Below are 21,749 nucleotides of genomic sequence, written 5' to 3'. Positions count from 1 at the left end.
AGGTAGCATCTATAGAGGGAACTAAACTGTCGACATTTCAGACTGGTATCCTTCATCAGGACTTGAAACTGGCGGAGCAGACTTGATGAGCCGAATGGCCGACTTCTACTCCTTTGTCTTATGGTCTTAGACAGATTGTGCCTGTTGGTTCAAGAACTGAATGTTTGAAGGGAAGTAGCTGTTCTTGACCTGATGGTGTGAGACTTCAGGCTTCTGTACTGATGGAAGATGGCATATGTACATTCTTGTTCCTAAATACTTGTCTCAGTTTTGCACTCGAGTATTCAGCCAGTCGACATTACTGGGCTGACACTGGGTCTTAGTTCCTGTTCTATTGCTTAGTCCTTGTGAAATCAGCTCTCCTTGTATCTGCTGCTATTACTAATGTGACCTCACCTTTAACCACAAAGCTGATCTTAATCTTCACTTTGTATAGTGGTGCTGTTAATAGGTCCTGCAGTAGAGGTTCTGGGAGAGTGTTGGTGGGAAGGCAGGGCCGTCCTGGGGATAGATTGCTGTGTATGGTGATGGGCTCAGGGGAGGGAAGTCCCTGGTTGAGAAGGTAATAGGTGGGCTGGGCCTGTGTGAAAACATCACGTTGACAGTTGCTAGTGGCAAGGGACAGGGTGAGGAGATTCTGGTTTGGTAGTTGCTGGGTTGAGAAGAGTCAAGGTGGGGAGCCAGTTTAATTATCACTGAGTAGAGAGGAGCTGGTATGGTGAAGATAACCACGTTTGTTGATTGCTCAGTGTGGAGATACAATGAGAAGATGGTTAAGTGTGGGAGGGGTTGGGTGGGATAGAGTTGGTGGAGAGGAGAAGATTTGTAGGGTGATAAGGGGCCGGTAGCTGCGTTTAGCTCTGGGAGGAGCCAGGGTTGATGTTGGCTAGGTGGGGGTGGTTAAGAGGGCTGTGGCCTCGGCAGTTTGCAGTGGCATCTTTACTGACCTAACACCTTTCTTCTCCCTTTCCAACAGAGGTGCAGATGGACGGGAAGTGGGAGATGAACTCAGTGTTTGCCGGAGGTACCCACAGTGTTATTAATCAAAACACCAGCATTATCAACCAGCAGTTCACCAGGATGATGGGTGATTCCTCCATGCTGTCGGAGACCTACGCCACCATGACTTCGGGACAGGGTCAGTAGGGGCCATCGAGGGATTACAGAGTCAGATTGCATGAAAATCAGCCCTTCAGCCCATCAGATCTATGCTGACCAAGATTCCAAACTAAGTTAAACCCATTAGTTTGTGTTTGGCACATATTCCTCTAAACCTTTCCTATCCAAACATGCTTTAACTGTTAACGTACCTGCCCAAAACTTTCTCTGGCAGCTTGTTCCATATCATTACCATCACCTGGGTGAAAAGTTTGCCCCCCATGTTTGTATTAAGTTTCTCACCTCTCATCTTAAACCTTTAGTTCTCAATCCCCCAGCCGTGCGTGTGTTCACCCTATCTATTCCCGTCATGATTTTATACACTCTTGTTAGATCACCCCTCAGTCTCCTATGTTCTAAGGAAAAGTGCCATTGTTGTTCTCTGCACCTTCAAACCTTTCACCTCCTGCCTCTTACAGTGAGTAAAACTGAGAATGTCGACAACTAAAGAGGGACATAACTTGCTTCACTTTCAAAATGTGAATTATTTTAAATTTTAGGGAATTGATGCTGGAAATCAGAAATAGAAAGAATGGGAACACTCACCACAGATCAGGCGCCATCTGAGAAGAGAAAAGCAAAGAATTGGTCTGGTTCTCCTGAGGCTTCCTGCAGCTCCCTGCAGGCCTTGGGCTGAGGAGTCACAGGAGATTCAACCCTAGCAGGCAGCAAAGATAAAATAACTCTAGCCTCCCCCATAAGTCTATCTATCATCAGTAAGTTTCCGGTGGGAGGTTCTGGGTGTCCAGGCTTTGGAGAGGTTATGGTGGAAATTTACCAGACTGAGATGTGAGCCCACCTGCAGAACTTCTTCCCTGCCTTCAACTCCTCCCAGTCCCAACCTCCAGCAGCCGCTTTTTTCCCCCTACTCTCTACCAACTTTTCCCACTTTCGTTTTTACCCCTTTCCCCAACTTGCCTTCACGTCCCTGGCCCCTTGTCACAACCTGCTCCCCTCTTTCTTCCCCTATGTCCCCTCTTCTCTCCCTCCCCACCCACCTGCCTCTGCCCATCTCCTCAGCTCCTTTCCCACCTATCCTCCACCAAGCCATGTCTCCACCTTCACTACTGCCATTCCCACCCCCACCCAGATTTCACCCCTTCCACAAACATAAACTGTTGTCTCCCCAACCTTCCCTGATGTGGATCTGAGCTGTGCTGGTTCAGACCTAGGGGAGCTGCCCTGGTGGTGGTCAGAGAAAACCTTGTTATAGAATTGGCAATGTAACTCTTTCCCAAAGAGCTTCTGGGCTGGAAATTCATTCAAAATGAGACTGATGGAGCTGAGGTGGGTGTGAGTTTTAATGGCTCTGGAACAAGCTGGGTAGTTGATGTTGAGGTAGAGATTCAGCACAGTCTGATAGACCGAGGGGCAAGCTTGAAGATCTGCTCTCTCTTCGACTACCTGTGCTGAATTGGCTCATCTTGGCTGGGGGCCCATCGAGGCCAGTTGTGGTCAAATCTGAGTTCGGGAAGGTGGAGTGTAGCATATCTACACTTGCTGATGACAGCAAATGGAATGGAAAAGCAGTTAGTGAAAGGATGCAGAGTCATATAAATAGATTAAAGAGTAGGCAAGGATCTGGCAGATGGAGGACAATGTTGATAAATGTGAGGCCATCCACTTTGGAAGGAAAAAATAGAAGACCAGATTATTATTTATATGCTGAAAGAATGCAGCAGCTGTTGTGCAGAGGGACTCGAGAGCCCAGGTGCATGAAGCTGTGAAAGGTTGGTTGTAGGAGCCACAGGTTATCTGTCAAGAAGACAAGTGGAATGCTGGCCTTCATCTTGAGAGGATTGCATTTAAGAGCGGGGAGCTTTGACTGAAACTGTCAGGGCTGCAGCTGCCCCTGGAGTACTGCACTCAGTTCCGGTCTGCTTCCCTGAGGAAGGATATACTGGCTTTGGAGGCGGTTCACCAGGCTGATCCCAGAGGTGAGGGGTTAGCCTATGAGAAGAGGTTGAGTTACCTGGGACTGTGTTCCCTGGAATTCAGAAGAACGAGTGTGGATCTCATAAAAACATGTAAAATTTCAAACGGGGTAAACACAAGATAGAAATAAAGTCAGGAAAGTTGTTTCCACTGGTAAATGAAACTAGAACCAGGGGACATAACCTCAAGGTTTAGGGGAGTAGATTTAGGATAGAGATGCAGAGGAAGCGCTTTTCCCAGGGAGTGGTGAATCCATGGAATTCTCTGCCTGGGGAGGCAGTAGAGACTACTTCATTAAATATATTATGGCACAGTTAGATAGATTTTTGCATACAAGGGGTTATGTGGGGGAAAAGGCAGGCAGATAGGTGGAGATGGGTCCATGGCCAGTTCAGCCAAGATCCTACTGCATGGCAGAGCAAGCTTGACAGCACAGTCGGCCTGTTCTTTATGTTCTAATATTTCCGGAATCATCTTTTGGGCGGCTGCTCAGGAGGTACCGGGTGACTGGATCATCCTGTCCGTGGGTGCCTGCTGTAAGTGCACGGTCTGCTTTCCCGAATGATGAGAGATGTTTGTTTCTGCAGGAGCACCAGTTCATGGAATGAGGGGAATTAACTACACAGTCACACAACAGACGATCGGTGGCAGGAACCGCATCGGATCCGAGGATGTGAACAGTGCTCTTGAGAACCTGGAGATGGTTCTGCATGGTTAGACCTCTTCCAATGTATCTCCAAAAACTCTCCCTTGGTCACAATCCTGGCCACCAAGTACGGCAGCATGGGATGTGAAGAGGAATTGCAGTAGGTCAGCCCATGCGCTTGGCTTCTTGGTTCAGAGATTGGATCCAACCCAGACTGGAGTGTTGAGAACTGAGTAGGGATGTGAATTAGCTCAGGGCAAGATCAACCCACTTCCTCATGGTCCAAGGCAGCAACTGAAAGCTGGCTCCCCAGCTCAGTGTCGATCAGTGAACAGATTGGGACTCCCAAGGGCAGGGTATGACTGTGAAATAAAGAGGACAGGGAAGAGAAGACGGAAAGCCCAGTGAAGGGAGCCCGAGTTAGGGGAGAGAGAAATGGTGATTAGGGAGGTAATCCCAGAACCTAGAATCTAATGGCAGAAAAAACTGTTGGCCAGTTAGAAGGCAGAGGAGATCGGAGATGTACTGGGTCAGAATTAGGCAGAAAAGGAACCTTCAAGGTTCTGAGGTTGAATAAGAAGTATGAAGGCAGGGATTTTAAACTCAAGATGGGAACTCAAGATGCAATTCTGCGTCAAAGTAAGTTCACCAATTCACCATCCCGTGACCCCTTTGAGAAGCCGGTACTTTCCTTTCTGTGTTGGCAGTCTCTGTAAGCAACAGCAGGTAATGGGGATGGAAAATGGGTCACCTCACCAGACTGCAGCTGCACTGGGGTCAGTGTGTGGGAACGTTACTCTGTCTGGGAGCCACCTCCTCAACTGTGTTTGATGCTTTTGCTGCAAAGGAAAGGTTTCGCTTCTCAGCACTTGGTATGTAGAGATCCATTGGATTGATGAGAATATTCAGCGATAAATCTGCATTTGCTTCATCAGAACTGTGGCTGTAGCTGAGCAAGTAGCCCAAGAGGATGGAGTTATTCACTGTGGGGCAGTAGTAAATCTCAGTTAGATGCTTCCCCCACAGCAGTCACTGACGGACGCAGTCAAAAAATCAAATGCCCTTCTGAAGTTACAAGTCATTCACTGACTCAGTGTTTTGCCACTCATCTATGGCTGATTTTTTTTCAAAAAAACATTTTCCCACCCTTCTGAAGGATAATATAACCATATAACAATTACAGCACGGAAACAGGCCATCTCGGCACTTCTAGTCCATGCCGAGCTCTTACTCTCACCTAGTCCCATCGACCTGCACTCAGCCCATAACCCTCCATTCCTTTCCTGTCCATATAGCTGTCTAATTTAACTTTAAATGACAACTTCGAACCTGCCTCAACCACTTCTGCTGGAAGCTCGTTCCACACAGCTACCACTCTCTGAGTAAAGAAGTTCCCCCTCATGTTACCCCTAAACTTTTGTCCTTCAACTCTCAACTCTCGGATGGTCCCGTCAGCAGTGTGCAGAGAAGATTTATCTTTTATGGAGCAAGAGGAGTGGTGCAGGTCAAGATAGAGCAAGAGGTAGGGTGGGGTAGGTGGAAACTGTTTGGAAGAGGGAGGGGGATGGGAACCAGAGTAGATGGTGTTGGATGTGGGGTTGAGCAAGAGACTGAGTGGTTGGACATGGGACAGGGTTGGACAGGGTGACGTGCTGCAAAAGAGAGAGCTGGGTTTTGTGGTTAGACAAGCTGGATGGATCTTCTGCTGGTGGACCACTTCAGTTCCCACCACCAACCCCAAGTGTGGTCTCACCTGCACACTGCTGATAGGACTATCTGTCATTCAGGTTACTGACTGGCCCCTGGCCCAGTTGGGGCACGGCAGCAGCTCCTCCAACTGGTTTTGGTGGCTGCCCCCTCTCCCGCAGCACTGGTTTCTGGGGCCCAATGCATCATCCTTCAGAAGGCAAGGGTGGGAAAACAATTTTTGAAAAAAAAATCAGCCAAGAATGAGTGGCAAATCACTCAATGAGCTGAATGGTCTAATTCTTCTCCTATATCTTAGAACTTTGACTGGAAAGGTGCCGATAGCCGGAATAATTCCAGTGAATACACAAGAGAGTGCAGATGCTGGAATCTGGAGCCAGAAACAATCTGCTGGAGGAAGTCAGTGGATCAAGCAGTAACTGTTAAGGGAAAGAAGTTGTCAATTTCTCAGCTTGAAACTCTGCATTAGGAATGAGAGTGGACCATAAGATATAGGAGGAGATGTAGGCCATTCAGCCCAGCGAGACTGCTCCACCATTCAATCATTGGCTGATCCAATTCTTTTTGTCATTCTCACTCCCCTGCTTTCTCCCCATGCCCTGGCTAATCAAGAACCTATCTATCTCTGCCTTAAATGCACCCAATGACTTGGCCTCCATAGCAGCTCTTGGCAATGAATTCCACAGATTTACCACTCTCTGACTAAAGTAATTTGTCTGCATCTCAGTTCTAAACGGACATCCTTTAATCCTGAAGTCGTGCCCTCTTGTCCTAGACTCCCCTACCATGGGAAATAACTTTACCATATCTAATCTGTTCAGGCCTTTTAACATTCGGAGTGTTTCTATGAGATCCCCCCTCATTCTCCTGAACTCCAGGGAATACAGCCCAAAAGCTGCCAGATATTCCTCATACGGTAACCCTTTCATTCCTGGAATCACTCTTGTGAATCTTCTCTGAACCCTCACCAATGTCAGTATATCCTTTCTAAAGTGTGGTCTCAGGAGTGCCTTATAGAGCCTCAACATCACATGCCTGCTCTATATTCTATACCTCTAGAAATGAATGCCAACATTGCATTTGCCTCCTTCACCACTGAACCAACCTGGAGGTTAACCTTTAGGGTATCTTGCACAAGGACTCCCAAGTCCCTTTGCATCTCTGCATTTTGAATTCTCTCCCCATCTAAATAATAGTCTGCCTGTTTACTTCTTCCACGGAAGTGCATGTCCATACACTTTCCAACATTGTATTTCATTTGTCACTTCTTTGCCCAACCCCCTAAACTAGCTAAGTCTCTCTGCAGACCCTCGTGTTTCCTCAACACTACCCGCTCCTCCACCTATCTTTGTATTATCGGTAAGTTAGCTACGAATCCATTAATCCCATAGTCCAAATCATTGACATATATTATAAAAAGCAGCGGTCCCAACACCGACCCCTGTGGAACTCCACTGGTAACTGGCAGCCAGCCAGAATAGGATCCCTTTATTCCCACTCTCTGTTTTCTGCCAATCAGCTAATGCTCCACCCATGCGAGTAACTCCCCTGTAATTCCATGGGCTCTTATCTTGCTAAGCAGCCTCATGTGTGCCACCTTGTCAAAAGCCTTCTGAAAATCCAAGTACACCACGTCTACTGCATCTCCTTTGTCTACCCTGCTTGTAATTTCCTCAAAAAATTGCAGTAGGTTTGTCAGGCAGGATTTTCCTTCAGGAAACCATGCTGGCTTCGGCCTATCTTGTCATGTGCCTCCAGGTACACCATAATCTCATCTCTGACAATCGATTCCAACAACTTCCCAACCACTGATGTCAGGCTAACAGGTCTATAGTTTCCTTTCTGCTGCTCCCCACCCTTCTTAAATAGTGGAGTAACATTTGCAATTTTCCAGTTGTCCGGTACAATGTCAGAATCTTATCAATTCTTGAAAGATCATCATTAATGCCTCCGCAATCTCTCCAGCTACTTCCTTCAGAACCCGAGGGTGCATTCCATCAGGTCCAGGAGATTTATCCACCCTCAGACCATTAAGCTTCCTGAGCACCTTCTCAGTCGTAATTTTCACTGCACAAACTTCACTTCCCTGATGCTCTTGAATGTCCAGTATACTGCAGACGTCTTCCACTGTGAAGACTGATGCAAAATGCGCATTCAGTTCCTCTGCCATCTCACCATCTCTCATTACAGTATCTTCAGTGTCATTTTCTATTGGTCCTATATCTACCCTCGACTCTCTTTTACCCTTTATATACTTAAGAAACCTTTTAATACCTGTGGAGAGAGGAGATGGCCTGTACAGAGAGGAGAGGTGGAGTGGTGTGACAGGAGTCCAAGGAGAGGTGAGGGAAGACAGGGAGGTTGTACTCGGGGTGGGAAGTGGCAGGCAGATGATGAATGAAGGCAGACAGGAGGAGGAGAAATAATGAGAGGCAAATGGGGGGTAATGTTGGACAGGGCTGCTGGAACTGAAAATTCCTGGCGGCCACCACCCTGACAAATGCTGCTCGACCCAGTGTGTTCCTCCAGTAGGTTGTTGGTAGTTCTTAATTCCCGTGTCATTCCTCACTGTTTGAACTGTGTCATGGAGAACAGTTTCGTGGCTGAGGGAAGTTGCAGGGAAGGGGAAGAGGGAGGGGGATTGTAGCCGGGCAAGCACGCTGTTCAGTGGATTAAGGCAGTGAAACATTCAGTGGGCCGAGGAGGGGAGATGCAACCTCTACCTAATTATGCTCTGACCTGTGATTCAGGCTTCACTTAATTCATTTTCATGGATTTCCTCTTGTCTCCATCCCACAGAAAACCGTTCTCCTGGGGTCCCGAGCACGCCGACCCGCCTGGTCTTCTCTGCGCTCGGAGCAACGTCGCTGAAGGTCAGCTGGCAGAAGCCTCAGTGCGAGCGGGAAATCCTGGCCTATCGTGTCACCTATCAACCCCTGGCCGGAGGTCAGTACCGCCCAAGCGGCCACCGCACGGGTTCCCCAGGGGGGTTGTAGGAACAGCAGGACCACCAGGCGAGGAGAACCTGGACTGTCTTCACCACTACTCACTGGAGCTCTGAGCAAGAGGACATCTCTGAAACTTGCACCAGGGGCAGTGCCTGGATATGAGAGGGATATCTCCTCAGCTTTGGGGACCAGACCCGAGTTTGCTGAGGGAGGGAGGGGGAGGCCATCTGTGACTGGAGGAGGAGGAAGCCTCCACAGAGGGTTGTGAATCCTTGGAGTTCTGCACCCAGTCACTGGGTTTATTTGGAACAGAGATCAGTGGATTTCTATCCTGGTGGGATCGAGGTATGTGAGGACAGAGCAGGAGCATGCTGCCGAGCTGGAAGACCAATCTTGGGAGGAGCAGGTCAAAGGACAGACTACTTCTTGTGGAATATTGCCCATCTCCTGAACATTCAACCCACTCTCCCGTACCATGAGGCTGGCTGATCAGCATTGAGTCGAGGGGGCTGCAAGTCGTTGTGGGGTGGGTGAGCTTGGTTTCAGAGCTCACTCACCATGTGGAAATACTTGAGAAGGATAGATAATAAGCCACAAGATTAACGTGCTGGTTCATAGATGCAAAGGAATCTCATGGTTTTGTGATAAACATGGACAAGTAACCCCATCCTGATTAAACTCACCCCAGCCTTGCAGAGTCATAGAACACTAAAGCACAGAAAGAGGCCTAGTCCCATCTACCTGCATTTGCACCACATCATTTCATACCTGTCCTATCCATACAGAGTTCTGAGGTGTTACAGTTGAGTTTGCAAAACCATCTCTGTTGACAATTCATTGCACACTTCTTCCACCCTCTGAGTGAAGACGTTTCCCCACCAATTCCTCTTAAATATTTCACCTTTCACCCTAAACCTATGACCACTAGTTCTTTTTTTTTGTAATTTATTTTTTATTGAATTTCATCATCAAACATATCCATAAGATGTATTTCAGATACTGTACTTATATATCATATAATCATAATTGTCACAAATCTCCACATAATATTTATCTGAGGTATACACTTATAGAAAGTAGAGGAAAGAAAGAACAATCAAAAGAAGAAAACTATGTACAGAGTAGGGAGTGATCTTTTTTTTTCACAACATATTCATTGACTTGTGAGAATAAAATTAGGCCTATGAGGTGTTATGTAGTTAAACCATTTTTCCCAGTATGAATCAAATTGTTCCAACTTATGATAAACAGATGCTGTTATCTTCTCTATTTTGTAAATGTCCATTGTAATTTCCATCCATACATTTACAGTTGAGCTCTCCTGTGATAGCCATTTCCTGGTAAGGGTCTTTTTACCAGCCACCAGCAGTATATTCATTAAATATTTATCCCTTTCCAACCATTCTTGAGGTATATACCCAAAATATACGGTCTTACTTTCTAAGGGTATTTCACATTTAAAGATGTCTTGTAGGGCATTATGTATCCCACTCCAATAGTCTTTGATAACAGGGCATTCCCAGAAAATATGATAATGGTTTGCATTTTGATTTCCACAATTTCTCCTGCAAACAGGGAGGTTACTATCATAATGGGATTTCTGAGAGGGTGTAATAAAATATCTTATCAAGTTTTTCCACCCAAACTCCCTCCATTTCTGTGAACAGGTACACTTCCATTGATACCTCCATGTTATTGTCCCATCTTCCTCAGATATTATTATCCCTCCTTCCTGCTCCCATTTTGTTTTAATGTATGAAGTTGAATGTGTTTTAAGATTTGACAAATCCTTATACACGCTTGAAATGATTTTTCTACCGTTGTCTGAATTATATGCTTTTCTAAATAGCTCTATCAGACATGTACTTGCCTTGGTTACATTTTTAACCATCCTATTAACATACTGTCACATCTGTAAATACCGATAAAAGTCTTGTTTTTCTAATAAGTGTTTCTCTTTGAGCATTTCAAAACTGAACAGTGTTCCTCCTGTCATTATATTGCAAATAGCTGTTATTCCTTTAGCTCAAACAACAAGAATTCTGCAGATGCTGGAAATTCGAGCAACACACATCAAAGTTGCTGGTGAACGCAGCAGGCCAAGCAGCATCTGTAGGAAGAGGTGCAGTCGACATTTCAGGCCGAGACCCTTCGTCCTGACGAAGGGTCTCGGCCTGAAACGTCGACTGCACCTCTTCCTACAGATGCTGCTTGGCCTGCTGCGTTCACCAGCAACTTTGATGTGTTTTGCTATTCCTTTAGCTGTCCAGTCCTTAAATCTAGCATCCAGTTTATTCGGTGTAAAATCCGAGTCATATGCACACCATTTAAGAATTGCAATGTCTCTCTCTAGTTTATATTCTTTTATAATAGTTTTCCATATTTTAAGAGTCCATTTCACCCACGGGTTATCAATAGTATTTATGTAAGTTTGAAGGTTGTTATCAGCCAAAATTGCCTGTATGGGGATGGGAAGTATCCCCTCCTCAATGTTTTTCCATTGAGCGTCGTATGATGGGTTGCACCAGCATATCACAGCTCTCAACTGTGCTGCAAAATAATAATCTCTAAGAGAAGGTAGGCATGACCACTAGTTCTAACCTCACCCAACCTCAAGGGAAATGCCTGCGTGTATTTACCCTATCTATATTCCTCATAATTTTGTATATCTCTATCAAAGCTCCCCTCATATTCCAGAGGTCTAGAGAATAAAATTCGAAACTTTGCAAGAAATTTCTCCACATCTCTGTTTTAAATGGATGCCACTCTATCCCAGGGTAAGTTCTTTATGCAGAGAGTGGTGAATGGGTTGCTGGCGACAGTAGTGGAAGCGAATACAATAGGGTCTTTTAAGAGACTCCTGGATAGGTACATGGAGCTTAGAAAAATAGAGAGCTATGGGTAACCCTAAGTAATTTCTAAAATAAGTACATGTTCGGCACAGCATCGTGGGCCAAAGGGCCTGTATTGCGCTGTTAGTTTTCCATGTTTCTATCTTTCTGTTAGCTTTGACTTCCCTTGTCAGCCATGGTTGGACTATTTTGCCATTTGAGTATTTCTTTGCAACCATCCTTCAGCCACAATTCAGTGATGGCCACAGCATCATACCTGACAATTCGTTATAGTGTAACAAGATCATCCACCTTATTTCTTATACTCCGTATAACTCAGATCCTCAAGTCCCAGCAACATCCGTGTAAATTTTCTCTGGAGTCAAGCTTATTGCTATCTTTCCTGAAGGTAGGTGACCAGAACTACATTCAATACTCTAAATTTGCCCACACCAACATCTTGTACAATTTCAACATAACATCCCAACTCCTGTACTCAATATCCTGACGTATGAAGACCAGTATGCCTAAAGTTCTCTGAATCAGTGTTTCTCCCCAGTGATCAAAACTAATACTCACTGGAAAATCTTGGGAGGAACTACCAGGGCCACTGCCTTATAGCTGCAGTAACACAGGTTCACTACTGACTTGGCCCTGGTTAGAGATGAGTTAATCCTTTGTAATCCTCTCACCAGCACTAATGGCCAGGTGACTTAGTGATGAGAAGGCCATCTTCCATAAGCAACACATGTCTAGGGTTGGTATGATTCGAGGTTCAACCAAACAGGAAGGTTGGAACGTTCTGACGCGGGACATGAATTGTAGTGAGTGCTGGGTAAATACTTCCCCATGCACGGCTATCATTCACCAGAAAAATAACAGATCGTACACCAGCATGAAATTACAAAGGAAGTATATTTACCAATATTTCAACTTTAACGAACAGTTAACCGATAAAGTAAAAGGGTCCGTGGCAGTTAAATCAGTCTAAGTGTGCACCTAAACGTTGGAGCTCGTGCCTGAAGCAGTCAGGTGTTTTGCTTTACTTACACACTGAACCCACATTCTGCATGAAGCCACAGTTTGAACTTCCCTCGGAGACTATCTTGAATGAACTGGCTAACTCAGGAACATTTCCTTCTTGTAACCATTCATCTGCACAAAGAGCTTCTTACAATGGGGTCCCTCCTGCAAACATCTTCCCCTGCACTCCACTCTGCAGCTCCTGCAAATGACCCCAGACCAGACTACTATCCTTCAGAAATCTGATCCCATCCAGCTCTCTCAAATCTTCCAAACTGGGCAAACTGTTACAACATGTTACCAAGACAAACCCAATTGGCTAATACAACATTCCTAGGTTGGCCAAATGGCTCCTGATCTTTAGTCCAAGCCCAAACACTAGTCCACCAAGGTTATTAACAGGGCATACTGCATTTGCAGAAAACTACTAAAATAGAAATACCTCACAGCATGGCAGAAACCTTAACCAGGACATTTCACCTTCAGTAGTGGTGACTGAAACTTGTGCAGGTACGGGCAGTTTTACAGACATGGATGTAGTGGAATTTCTCCATGTGGGCAGGACAGGTGCCCGAGCCTGCGATCAGCAGTCCTCCCAATTCTGAGGTGAATCTACACTGATGAAAGGCAAGCTGAGCTTTGTGATGCAGGAGAGCTTCTGAATGAGGCAATATGGTTCACTTGTGGGAGTGAGGTATCCATTAGTGAATCCGTGCTGATCGGACAGGTGAGGAGAGCCATGAGCTGTGGTTACCAGCCAGTCACTGTAAGCTGATGTTGTCTCTTACGTTCCAGGTGAGATGAGGTCGGTGGAGATCTCGGACCCAAATGAAAACTCGCTGATTATCAATGACCTTCTTCCCAACTACTCCTACATGTTCAAGGTCAAGGCTCTGAGTGAAAAGGGCTGGGGTCCAGACCGCGAAGGAGTCATCACCATTGAATCCAAAGTGGACCCTATGAGTCCCCTCAGCCCAGTCCCAGGTAATGCTCCCTCCGGTTTAAGGTGGCTTGATCAGTGAGGGATGAGACGTGGCAATGTTGCACAGTCTGCCTTAAAGCCTGGAGACTCCTGCACTGCTGCTCTTTGGCCTGAACTTAACTTCATGAGAAAATTCAACTGATTGTTATTTGATTAAATAACCATGTGCTGTACTTCATGGCTGGAGACTGGGCCAATATAAACAACCAAACTAAATTCATGTTGGAGTAATAATTCTAAATTTGATCTTACCATTACCTGTACAACCACATTCTTATTAATCAAAATATATTGGTATAACTCAGCTGGTAAGGCAATTTTTGTGGAAAGAGAGAAGGGGAGAGAGTTAAAGTAAAAGGGCTAATGTTTCAGGTTGGCCAATCTAATGAATTCTTTCCCTGTCTATTCAGACGCTGCCTGACCTAATGAGTGTTTCCAGCATCTTACGTCTAAATTGCAGATTTCCAGAATCTGAAGTTTTCTTCGGCTTCACCAATATGTTGTTTGTGTGATCTTGCTCTACACCTATTCCTTTCTGCATACAATAACTTGTATAAACACCATACCTTTAGCATAGGAAACATATCAAGGTACCTTACCAGTACTGGTTTTGTGGGTACAAAGGAGATTTCAAAGCAATGAGGGGGATGCTAAGGAGCCCATTTAAGAGAGACATGGGAGGCTGGATCCTGCAGGGGCAGAGCTCACAATAAGCTTGGGAGGATGGAAAGTGCCGGTACTGGGGCAGGGCAGAGATCTCAAAGGCTTGTAGGGTGGAGGAGGCTAACTAGGTGAGGAGGGATGAGTCTATAGAGGGATTAAGAACTTGAAGGCATTACCAGAGGAGCTAATTCAGGACAGCGAGCACAGGGCCATGGGACAATGAATGAGATGAGACAGCTGGGGCATAGGCTCCAGAGGTTCTATGTATATATTTTTAAACAAAATAGCTCTGAAAGGAAATTAAATGTTTGTCATTAGTGTTATTTCACAGAGGATCGGCCAGGACTGCTTCCACTCTGGGAAGGCTTTTCCCATGCTGTTTTATTCACAGTCAGCCTTGGCCTTAGCTCCACACATTTTACAAAAACCCTTCGTGTCGTTCGTTTTATAATGATGGATCTCATATCAGAGTCAATAAATATCATTAAATGGTTGCTGGAGAAATAGCAGCTGCTTCTTCCCCTGTAGACTTACTCTTAGCATTTGCTCATCACTCATTTTAACTCTTCTTGTAAAATTCATGCCGATTTCTCAAAAGTTATCTGGTAAATTTCTAAACAATGTCAATAAAAAAATCTTCAGATGTCTCAGTTTCACATTACTTTGGTTTAGGCTTCCTCATTTTCTGCCTGTCATTAATTATTTTCCATCTATTGTCCCTTCGCCACCATACCACAGCTAATTACTGAGATAGAAAAAGGTTTCTGCAGAATTTTTGATCTTGTTATATAGGATCTCTCCCAGTGTCAGGTATCAGTTATAAATCCTCATCTCATTCATGGTCTAAAGTTCATACCTCTATTTTTTTAACAGCAGACTCAACCACATTTTCACCTAGCATATCTTTGCCTTCTACCTTGTTGATCAAATTTATACACTGGTAATTCCCACAACTGAGTAACATGCACAAAATGCTGGAGGAACTCAGCAGGTCAGCTAGCATCTATGGAGAGGAATGAACAGTCAAAACTTCAGGCCAAGACCCTTCATCGGGACTGGAAAGGAAGGGGGCAGAAGACAATTAAAAGGTGGACAGAGGAGCACAAGCTGGCAGGTGACAGGTGAGACCAGGTGGGAGTGTGGTTAGGAAGATGGGAGGAGATGTGAGAAACTGGGAGGTGATAGGTGGAAGAGGCAAGGGGCTGAAGAGGGAATCTTATAGGAGAGGACAGTGGACCATGGGAAAAAAGGGAGGAAAGTGAGGAACCATTGGGAACTGTTAGGCAAGTCATGAGGATGGGGGATAAGAGAAAGGAATAAGATGACCCCTATAACTGGATCTTATAATTTGAACTCTCTGGTACGTTTTTTCCCAAGCAATGCATTGTTCATTCTAAGTGAATTATTCTTTTCTTTTCAAATCTTTTTATTGTTATACGAAAAAATAACACGGGTACATTGAAGTAAGAACACTTACAATGTCTCAAAAAAGACATCATCTTAAGGATTGAAAAAAATTTATGATAACAAAAAAAACCTACTAAGCAGAAAAAGTGAGGAAAAAAAGAACCCGTTACCCAGTACAACCTCAGAGTCATGCGTCATACAAAAAGCTTCTAAAAATAAACATCAAACCGCCTAACTGAATTATTCACCACAGTCTGGTTTTGGTATTGATTATGTGATGTTTTTCACATTAAGTTTTAATCCACAAATTAATTTTGGTCTCCACCAATATATTTTGGATCCTTGAGTTTGATATGATCAGGAAGTAATGTTGCTGCTGTATAAAAGTTTGGTTAGGCTGCACTTGGAGTATTGTGTGCAATTCTGGAAGTGATGGTGCAGAAGAGGCTTACAGGATGCTGCCTGGATTAGAGAGTAGAAGCTACAAGGAGAGATTGGACAAACTAGGGTTGTTTTCTTTGGAGCGAGAGAAGCCATGGGGAGACCTGATAGAAATTTATAATGAGAGGATTAGACAGTCAGAATAATTATTTCCGGAGCAGAAATGTCAGTGTTCTAAAGCATATGCGTTTACGGTGAGAGGGGTAAACCTGAAAAGGGATGCCCTTGTGAATGGTGGCACAGAGAGGGGTAGGACCTGGGAAGGTGCTGCCAGGGGTGGTGGGGGGAGCAGGTATTCTGGAGGTTTTAGATAGATATTGCTGGAGTGTTGGGATATGGATCACGTGCAGTCAGAAAAGATTTGCTTTGTCATTGTGTTTGGTACACACAGTGTGGGCTGGATGGCCTGTTCCTCTCCTGTACTGTACTAGGCTGTGTGCTGTGGTGTTACTGGGAGTTCTCCACCATTGCTTGGAGTTGCTAATGTGCTATATTCCCCCTGCAGGTTCACCGTTCACACTGAGCACACCCAGTGCGCCCGGACCACTAGTGTTCACTGCAGTCAACCCAGAGCTGCTGAAACTGAACTGGGAGAAGCCCCGTAAACCAAACGGGGACATTCTGGGTTACCTGGTGACCTGTGAACCACTGGATGGCAAAGGTGAGCATTGCTGCGGACTCGATCATCACCTGCTCCACAGGAGGATGGTGCCTTTGCCCTGTTGGTAGCACCTCCTGAAAGGCAGAGGGCTGTGGGTTTGATGGGGATACTCAGCATCTGTGGGGGGAGGCATTTACTCTTCAGGCTGATGTGGGCACGTTGGGAAGATCTGTCCTCAGAAGTTCCATCTACTGAAGAGACAGAAGTTTAAGGTCAGATCTTTTGAAAGGTGGTGGATGCGCTGTAGTAATCAACACAGAACTGGGTGTTTCCTGTGTCCTGAGTGTCCTGCGCTTTGGAGAAGCATCTGTGCCCTGGATACAAAGGTCAGTTGAGATGATTACAAGACAGAGAGCACAGCAGGGTCCGTGAAGTGTTAGCTACATCAAACAAGGATAGAGAGTCCCTGTACCAGTCAGGTCCTCAACAGCACAACAGCTGTTTGTCGGTCAGTGGTGCTCTCCACCATCACTGTGCCACCATTCACAAAGGGCAGTCATCGGCTGGGCAAGGAACCCATTGAGGTGGGTGTGTCTGGAAACCCTGCAAGATGACTGTTCTCCTGGTTATCATAGTCTGAGTGGCCTGGGTGATGGATATCCCATCCTCCTGGCTCTCCTCTGTGTGTCAGACACCCCCTTGATACTGCTGTCATGTGTTCCATTTGCCGGACGTGAGTGAAAGTCTGTTTCTCCAGCCGTCTCACCTTGAGCCCAAGACTCCCAGACTCGGTGACTGCGACCACGACCACTCCCACTCCTGCCCCTGCATGTACCTCACCCTGTGATCAGCCGACTGTCCCACTTCCCTCCCACCTGTGCTGTGTTCCCATCAGCTGGCTGCCCTGTTACTTATTACCTATTGCACTGAAAGGCTGTCATCACTTTTAGTCAGTGAGCCCCAATTTTCTCCAGCAGATGAGATCAAGACCTATCAAGTGGAAGGGGACGATGCAGAGATGACTCTAATGGTGCCTCACCTCAGAGAGAATGTCCCATACAAGTTCAAGGTTCAGGCAAAGACGACGCAAGGTTTCGGTCCAGAGCGCGAAGGGATCATCACCATCGAGTCTCAGGATGGAGGTGAGAGACCGTGCAGTTCCTATTCGGACATATCCTGTGCTGAGAGTGGCTTGGACATAGTGCCTCTGTGTACTTTCTAGTTGGGGCTTGGGTAGGGGATGGGTGGGACAAGGTGGGGATTCAGTTAGTGGGCCGTTGAGCCTGTTGGTGAGGAGGGGCAAGTGTGGGGATGGGAGTGAGCATGTGGATGAGAGCTGGCTGGTTGTGGGGTGGCGGTAGGTTATGTGGGTGGGTGGGAGGGTCTGCAGCTTTAAGTCCAACTTCCTGGTTGTTTCAAAAGAAGGAAATTGTGCACTGGGCACGGTCCTCAGTTCCTGCTGGGAAGGACAGTAAGTTGCTTTCTGGTTTAGGAGCAGAAGGTCCTCTGTTGCTGTAAGAGTGGCTCTGGGACTTTCCAGCCCAATTTCCTGGGGTTGGGATGATCTTGAGGTAAAGGGCCCAAGATGGGCAGTGAGAGAGAGCTGCTTGGCAAAAGTGCCAGGGGGGGTCTCCTGGTGAGGAGGGTGAGGGTGAGATGCTGGGTGGGTGTGTGTGTGTGTGTGTACATTTAATGGGCAGTGCTGGCTCCCAGCAGCTTGTTTGCATTCTGTGTTTTAACGGCTCTAATCTGCTCTTTGCTTCCAAGCGAGTGTTTCCAACTTCAGCAAGCAGATGGTGATGAGACATGAAGGCTTCATTCCTGGTACCATGAGGACTGAGACCAGCCTGATGGAGTCCAGCATTGACCCCTTCTTCTCAGGTTGGTGCCGAATACCCCCTTATGTTTGTGAATGAACCCTCAGCCCTTATTAAACCTTGTGAAGCTTTTAATTTCCTGATATGCAAACTCTGGATCTGCAGAGTAATCCCTGAAGTTAATCTTCTGCCTTCCTTTTCAGATGGAATGACTGTAACAACAGAAAGGATGGAGGGTGGGACCTCCATCACCCAGCAAATGACTCGGACCATGATGACCAGTGGAACAGCCACCAAACAAGTGGTGAGGAAGTTTTATGAGGCCTGATTAGGACATGGCCTGTACAAAGTCCTGATCTTTGGACTCAATATTAAACCACGCCAATGAACAATCTCTGAAGCCGCCTTGAACTCCGCTTGTCAGCATCTTAAATAAGGGAGCACCTTTAAAGTGGACAATTGCTATGGATGCTTGTTCTGGTCTGTGTGCGGGATTGCAAGTCTTGACACCTCTGTGATACTCCTGTAAAGTGTTCTGTCTGCCAAAGGTGAACGGAAGGCTCTTCCCCAGCTCTTTCAACATCCAGTTGTCTCACTTTGAGTCAAAGACTCTCTGGAGGAGATGAACATACTGAAGATACTGCTGCCATCTGCATTCTGAATGCAAGAGCCTTGTCATAGCCAACAGAAGCTTTCCATCCACTGCCCGTAGACACGCTGACCCTTAGGGTCACTTGTATTGTTGAACGATGTCTGTTGAGCTCACTCTTTCAGTTGGTTATCTGCTACTAATCACCGTAGAATATTTAGAAATGATGATTAACACTGGAAACGAGCACAAAGCTTTGATGCCAACATGTCATGGGTTTGCATTCTGTGTTTTTATAACTGCTAAATTTCCTTGTCCTCTCCAAGCGTGTGTATCCCCCATATTCTTTGTACGGGCATTAACACTTATCCTAAATGAGGTAGTTGTTCTGTATTCCTGAGTGTCCCGACTGGGTTCATTCAGTTAGTTTAAAGATTAATTGGTTACTATGAACCCGTTCCACATCTGCAAACTCCCTATTCGATTAAAAGCTCCTCATAACTGACAGAACTCATTTGCTGACCAACTCCAGGTCTGTTAACCTTGGGAACAAGCTCCAGGAACACACTGTCAACTGCCTGTCTCCGTACACCGGGCAGTGTATGTTTGAATTTATGGGGAGTGTTGGCACGAGGAATGGTCGTAGAGGGCAGGGTATCCCTTCCTTCTGAGAGGGAACTTGCATTGTCCTGTCCTCTTTCCCTGTTATTCCATCGAATCACACTTTCCAGTTTGTGTATGCAGCCCAAAAGAAAGTGCTCACCTAATCACTGTTTAAATACAATGAGGGATTCTGCCCTCTCCACCCTGTCAGACAGCGTTCCAAATCCCGCCATTCACTGGGGGGAATATGTTCCAAATCCCGCCACTCACTGGGGGAGTACGTTCCAAATCCCGCCACTCACTGGGGGTGGGGGGGGCAACATTCCAAATCCCTCCACTCACTGGGGGTGGGGGGGGTAACATTCCAAATCCCGCCACTCACTGGGGGGGGGGTACAAAACGTGCAGGTGTCTGCAGATCGAGCGTTTCACCACCAACAGCCAGGAGGTTCCTGCAGTTCGGATTCTCACCTGCTGACTTTTTCCTGTTGATCAGTGACTGCTCCTCTGTTGAGGTACCTGTCAGATGGGGACAAACCAACTGAAAACTTTCTTCTCTGAAGCTAAAGTATTGCTGCAGTGCTAAAGAGGATTAAGCCATTTTGATCGTGTATTTTTATTTCTCTGGGCTGAAATCGTCTTGCATGCTTTGGATTTGCATCTAGTAGTCCCACTCTTCCTGGTGCCAGTCTGTATTGACCAAACCCTCCAAAGGTTGAGGTACACGAGCCTGACAGGTCCGAGTTTAAGCCCCTGTCTAATCCCAGCTTCAACAGTCCCACTAACATTGTTGCTGTTACAGGAAGTTAATGGTGAAGTGGGAAGGGAGTGGTAGCTGCAATTCAGCTGATACTAGAGGTTAGGCGATAAAGAGATGATGCACAAAAATTAACTACTGTATCTTGGATGCTCTCTCTCTGTAAGCTTGGCTTGTCCAGTATATTCCTCCTGCTGACGTGCATGGATTTTGAAATGTAAGAAAATACTTCTTGTGCATTTATAATATATAAGTCTCGTACATTCAGTAATCTTATTTCTGTTTTTTTTAAGTCATGTTTCCCTACTGGCTATCTCAGGCAAAGGAAGATTTACTGTTATAGGAAACGGATTTAATCAGGAATATCAAGTGAACTGAGCTGCTACTGCTGTCCACCACAGTCAGTGTGAGCCAACAGACAGCTAGGCTAGTCACCAGAACTCCCTGTGCCATAGTCCGTACAGATCGCTCCCTCCACAGTGACCTAATTCAGAATGATTGTACTTTATCGCCTGGTGCTTGGAATGACACAGGAATAGACATTTAGTCCTGCAAGCTTGCTCTGGACTTCTGTTAGACCAGAGATGATCTGTTCCTCAAATCCTTGGCTCTTAAATCCCATCATGATATTCCTCAAAAACTCCTAGACATTCTTGTTACACACCACATTCTTAGAATAATAGAGCATGGAAAAAGGTGCTTCAACAACTCGTCCATACCAGCCAAGGTTCCCATCTAAGCTAGTTCCACTATCTATGCACCTGTCCAACTGTCTTTAGACTATGACATAGGAGCAGAATTAGGCCATTTGGCCCATTGAGTCTGCTCTGCCTTTCTGTCATGGCTGATATATTATCCCTGTCAACCCTATTACTCTGCCTTCTCCCCCAAACCCTGGACACCCAGACTAACCAAGAACCTATTAACCTCTGTTTTAAATGTACTTAAATGACTTGACCTCCAAGATTCACAAGATTCCAAAGATTCACCACCCTTTGGCTAAAGAAGTACCTCCTCATCTCTGTTCTACGTGGGCATTCTTCTGTTCCCAGGCTGTGCCCTTTGTTTCTAGACTCGCTCACTATAGGAAATAACTCCTTTCCACATCCACTCTGCCTAGACCTTTCATTCAATATTCAATAGGCTTCAATGACATCCTCATTCATTCATTCTTCTAAACTCCAGTGAGTAAAGGACCAGAGCCTTTGAAGGGTCCTCATACATTAACCCCTTCATTCCCAGAATCATTCTTGTGAACTTCCTCTGGACCATCTCCAATGCCAACACATTTTTTCCTAGATAATGGGCCCAAGTGCAGTCTGACCAATGCCTTATAAAGCCTCAGCATAACATTCTCGCTCTTGTATTCTAATCTCTTGGGTTAACTCTTTCAGAATCCTAGAGCGTAGTTCATCTGGTCTGGGTACTTGCCTGCCTTCAGACCTTTCAGCTTCCCAAGCAGCTTTTCCTTAGTAACAGCAACTGCACTTACTTCTGTCCCCTGACTCTCGCTCTGGCATACTGCTGCTGTCACCCGCAACAAAGGCTGATGCAAAATACTTCTACCATTCATCTACCATTTCTTTGTCCCCATTACTCCCACTCCAATGCCATTTTCCAGCGGTCCAGTATCCACTCTCTC

The 21,749-nt window shown here is 45.8% G+C and overlaps 1 protein-coding gene across 6 annotated transcripts in view; it reads left to right on the top strand.

Moving 5' to 3' along the window:
* itgb4 (integrin, beta 4) overlaps positions 1 to 19,652 on the top strand; it is a 181,908-nt gene extending 162,256 nt beyond the window's left edge. For 5 of the 6 annotated variants that reach the window (XM_063030905.1, XM_063030903.1, XM_063030899.1 and 2 more), the window contains exons 35-42: positions 977 to 1,138; positions 3,681 to 3,806; positions 8,246 to 8,392; positions 13,044 to 13,232; positions 16,247 to 16,402; positions 17,317 to 17,484; positions 18,110 to 18,223; positions 18,363 to 19,652. In XM_063030905.1, the coding sequence (XP_062886975.1) occupies positions 977 to 1,138; positions 3,681 to 3,806; positions 8,246 to 8,392; positions 13,044 to 13,232; positions 16,247 to 16,402; positions 17,317 to 17,484; positions 18,110 to 18,223; positions 18,363 to 18,487 (1,187 nt within the window). In that variant the 3' untranslated portion in view covers positions 18,488 to 19,652. The remainder of the gene's footprint in view (positions 1 to 976; positions 1,139 to 3,680; positions 3,807 to 8,245; positions 8,393 to 13,043; positions 13,233 to 16,246; positions 16,403 to 17,316; positions 17,485 to 18,109; positions 18,224 to 18,362) is intronic. The other variant, XM_063030900.1, reaches the window with a different exon arrangement.
* The last annotated feature ends 2,097 nt before the right edge of the window (positions 19,653 to 21,749 follow it).

The sequence above is a fragment of the Mobula hypostoma genome, chromosome 22 (genome assembly GCF_963921235.1).
Source record: "Mobula hypostoma chromosome 22, sMobHyp1.1, whole genome shotgun sequence".
Taxonomy (NCBI): Eukaryota; Metazoa; Chordata; class Chondrichthyes; order Myliobatiformes; family Myliobatidae; genus Mobula; species Mobula hypostoma.
The sequence above is the reverse complement of the archived record's forward strand: the minus strand, read 5'-3'. Positions and strand labels throughout refer to the sequence as shown.